This window comes from Arachis ipaensis, chromosome B10 (assembly GCF_000816755.2).
Source record: "Arachis ipaensis cultivar K30076 chromosome B10, Araip1.1, whole genome shotgun sequence".
Classification (NCBI taxonomy): domain Eukaryota; kingdom Viridiplantae; phylum Streptophyta; class Magnoliopsida; order Fabales; family Fabaceae; genus Arachis; species Arachis ipaensis.
In genome coordinates, this window is record NC_029794.2 from 102974001 (window position 1) to 102978525 (window position 4525).

The window sequence follows — 4525 nt, forward strand, 5'->3', positions numbered from 1 at the left end:
CGAAAAGAATAACACTAAAATTCACAGAAATGTAATAATGAAAGAATAGATGGAAAAAAAATAAAAGAAAAAACCACTATTACATTTAAAAATGTGTTCAGCCCTACCTCCTTTCTTCTTTATCTACACACCCCAAAAATACAAAACAGTCCAAAACTTTTGTGCAACCATTGCAGAGCGCGTCATATCCATTGAAATTGCTTCTTCCATGATGCAAGCAACCCAAGTATACATGGAAAAAACTCCTCCAGGCTCACGAGTCATCACACCTCAATCCACAAATTTCCAAAACAGGACCATCTCTGTTCACAAATGGGTTGATCCTAACCCACATGAGTGTCAATATGGAAGCCAAAAGGATTGACCAAACCAAAACAATGGTTGGCATTCTATCTTGTTTCCCAAGTAACCCTTTGAGGAATGGGTAGAGATGGATAATCACCCACAATGCAAAGAACAATCTACCAAAGAGAGGTCCCCATGAGTCGTAACCATTGTTGATGGCATCCGAGACACCAACCACAACCCCAACAATGTTTATGATTAGTAGAGTTGTCGGAGGGATCAATAGCGATGTCCACTTGAAGATATAGAGCTCTGAGAATTCTCCATCATCGGCTGCTTTCGAGGTCACAGTGAAATTTGTATCAACTCCAGCCAAGACCTTCAGCAAACCCTGGAAAAGGGCAAACAAATGAGAAGAAACACCTCCTATCACCCAAAACTGTTCGTTCCTCCACCAATCATCTATGCCAACACCACCCCACTGCATCTCAAGGATACCCGTTGCTGCGATGGATATGAAGAGGGCCATGAATACAAGACTTGCATAGTTGCTAATCTGCATATTTAGAAAGAATAAGTGCATGATAGAAGCCATGACAACACTCTGGTTTCCATTGATATAGTTTAAAGAGAATGGACAAAAGCATACCTCGGGTACAATAAATTTTCCTGTCAAGAGACATATAGCAGGCAGAGTACAGTAGACAACCAATGGGATGGAGGTCCAAGGGTATACAACACTGTTTATGTATGAAAATCGTTCTAACCACTTCAACCCACCACCATAGCCATACCAGATTGGACAATGTTTGCTCATGAAAATCTCAACAGATCCAAGGGCCCACCGTAGAACCTGATGCAGACGATCTGAAAGGTTGATTGGTGCTGACCCCTTGAATGCAGGCCTCTTAGGAATGCAATACACAGACCGCCAACCATGACAATGCATTTTGAATCCAGTCAAGATATCCTCCGTCACAGAACCATAAATCCACCCAACCTGGTGAGGAGCAGAAAATTAATAGCACAGGGAAGAGATGTGAGAACTAATAACTATAATAATTATTCAAAGAATAAAAGCAGTTTTTTCTTTAGTACTTACTTCTTTTCCCCATTCAGTTTTATCTTCATAACCACAGCTAATGACTTGGATGGCTTCTTTTAAAAGAGAGGCAGGGCTCACATCCTGTGGAACCCCACCATTTTCCAGAAGTGTAGAAGCAACAAATACAGGAGACTGCCCAAACCTCTTCTCCAACTTCATTTGATTCAAATTTGATGACTTCTCTGCCATGGATCCTGTGACAAAGTCTAAACATGTAAGCTATCCATGAACTTTATTACCCAAAGTGCTTTAGTTTGCAAGAATAGTTGAAAGAAACAAAATCTTACCTTCAATCTTCTCAATATTTTCAAGTGCATGTATCTGCTTTGAAGCTTCCCTGTGCTTCACCTTCTTTTTGGTGGTGCCATTCTTTTTCTTACGAGATCCACAGCACAGACAGCACCATTTCGGCCAACAATTACAGGTTTTGCTTGGGGGCTTCTTCTTGGCAGGTGCATCATATCCATAAAGTGCTACCCTTCTAAAAACACACCCAGTTCCAACATAAATAGGTCCTTGTATTCCGTCCAATCCCTTCATGTTGATCTGTTTACAATTTGGGAGTTAGTACTAATCATATTAGAAAGCAAAAGAAATATATGCAGAAAGCAAGCTATAGAGAACTTACATCGAAAAATACAACATTCCGGTTTGAGTATCTATCATGCCTATCAATCCCATCAAATCTTTGAGGAAATTGTACATAGCAAACTTTCTTCCCAACTTGAGGGTCCATCATAAAACACATAGATTCTCTAAGTGCCTTGCTATTGTTAATATAGTGATCACAATCAACATTCAGAAGATAAGGCGCATTTGAGATAATTGCAGACACCCGGACCTTCAGAAAATATTATCACCACAAAAATGCATGTCAGAAAAGAATTGAGACCAAGAAATCATTAGCTGACTTAGTTAAGCCTGAACCAAAATAAAAGTAACTTGAGGCCTACCAGAGAATTCATTGCCCCTGCCTTTTTGTGGTGATCGAAGCCTGGTCTCTTCTCTCGAGAAACATAAACTAAACGAGGTAACTCATTCCCTTCAATGTCACGAATACCATCTTGACCGAGGAAGACCTGTAAAATTTTATAAAAACAAAGATGTTGAAGTTTCTAATTTAGCATCACAAAAAATGAAAAACCACTTTTGTGAGAAACAGACAGTCTTACTTGAATCATGCCAGGATGATCCCTCACATTATTTCCAGGCCATGGAGTACCATCCTGCATGGTCCATCCATCCTCAGGAACCTTTTGTGCAGTTGCCACCAAACTGTTGATCCTCACCTTAAATTCTTCATAATCTCGCTGTAACATGCAAAAGGGGGAAAATGGCCAATTAATTGCTTAACTTTTTTTCAAACTTATTCATACTGAATTTCACCAAGACACGCGTGCACATAACACTTTTACTTTGTAGTTTCTACAGAAAACCCTTTAATTTTCAATTTGTAAATTGTCTCCTTGATTTTAACAATCACAATTGGGGCAGTCTATAATGTAATATTCCATCCAAACAATTCTTTTAAATAGCAGGGTCAAATGAGAATTGATGCCATACTTTGAGAAAGGAAAAGTCTCAATTTAACAGGTCACACTATATGCAAAATAATTAGGATTAAGGTTCATTACTGGATGTAGCCAATAAATTATGCAGGATAGGAAATCTAATAGCCAACAAATATAAAGTGAAAAAGGTGTAGGCAAAGAAAAAAATTCAAAACCTTCATTGCTCTTCTTTCCCGGACAAATGCTGGATGTACTTTATTTTTTAGATAATCAATCTTCTGGTTGAAATACCATTCTGGGGCACGGGGCTCAATATTATATTTTTTACAAAATGGTACCCATCTCCTGGCAAACTCAGATGTTTCAGAAAGTGCTTCAAAAGTAAGCATGGCAGCACCGTCATCTGAGACATAGCATGCAACTTTATCTACTGGATAATCAACAGCAAGGATAGACAGAACAGTGTTTGCCGTTATCAGAGGAGGTTCTTTCATGGGATCAACTGTACTGACAAAAACATCTACACTCGACAACTCAGATGGTTTCCCTTCTTTTTCATACCTGCATTTGTTTATGAATCATATATTGAGGCAATATACTCCAAAAATTAAGCATCAAAAATAGAATGAGATATCAATATCATGGCGACTATACTAAAACTTAATCAACAAATAAAAAGCAACAGTTGCAGCAGCCTCAATTACCTCAGCGATAAACGATCAAGGTATGTTTCTCGCTGTATTGGGTACCATTTTGGAAACTGATCCATAATCCATGATACGCCAAACCATACCTCACAAATGACTGATGTCAACCACAACCCATATGCATCATTAACTGGATGGAGAATTCTATAATGAAAGAAAAGCCCAAGAACTACAAGACGGAGTATTATAATCATTCTGTATGGGTTTATCTTGCTTGAAGGGATAGGTAACTTCCGAGAAAGCGGCTGCCTGCCTTCATCCATCCTGACAGAACATAACAAGGGAGGAAATGTTTAAAGAAATGCTAAGCAAAACAAAATTATATGGCCAAGATTTAAAAACAAAATTTCTTTGTAGTTAAACTTATGCACAACCCCACCACAATATCTAACAACATAGCAGTCACACAGATCGCTCAGCTAAGAGATATTCATTTATGTTCCAACTACATATGGATTGCCACCATATTATAACAAAGCGATGAAAACTCTTAATTTCACTACAATCAATCAAGCAAAGGAATAATTTAGTAAGGAACAGGAAGTAATAGTATGAGAGTTACATGGGCATATCAGGGTCCTCCAAATCATCACCAAAGTTTCCACCATTGTCGTTCCCTTCATGCTTCACCACCTGAAGTTTGTCATTCTGCCTTTTCTTCCACTCTTCCATTTTATCCTTCCAAGCCACACTTCCATACCCATACACTGCAATATCTTTCTTTGGAACCATTGGTCTTGGTTGCACTGAGACAACAGAAGCACCATAGTCACAACATGAACAGCTATATGAAAATGAAATGTAAAAAAAGCACAATGAAGCAGTAGCCCAGGACATACATGGATTAAACGGATCAGTGTAAGGAATGGGATGAACTCTGTTTCCATTATTCATATATGGAGGAACAATTAGAGCAT

General features: G+C 38.5%; 1 protein-coding gene across 1 annotated transcript in view; it reads right to left on the reverse strand.

The window, feature by feature from the left end:
• Nucleotides 1–4525, reverse strand: part of LOC107622746 (cellulose synthase A catalytic subunit 6 [UDP-forming]) — a gene marked incomplete in the record, with an annotated part of 7017 nt that overhangs the window by 163 nt on the left and 2329 nt on the right. Inside the window, 11 exon segments of the mRNA XM_016324762.2 lie at nt 1–841; nt 935–1285; nt 1388–1584; nt 1678–1936; nt 2019–2231; nt 2344–2469; nt 2563–2700; nt 3117–3462; nt 3606–3872; nt 4171–4354; nt 4448–4525. The exon segment at nt 4448–4525 is cut by the window's right edge and continues 25 nt beyond it. Coding sequence (XP_016180248.1) covers nt 254–841; nt 935–1285; nt 1388–1584; nt 1678–1936; nt 2019–2231; nt 2344–2469; nt 2563–2700; nt 3117–3462; nt 3606–3872; nt 4171–4354; nt 4448–4525 — 2747 coding nt within the window.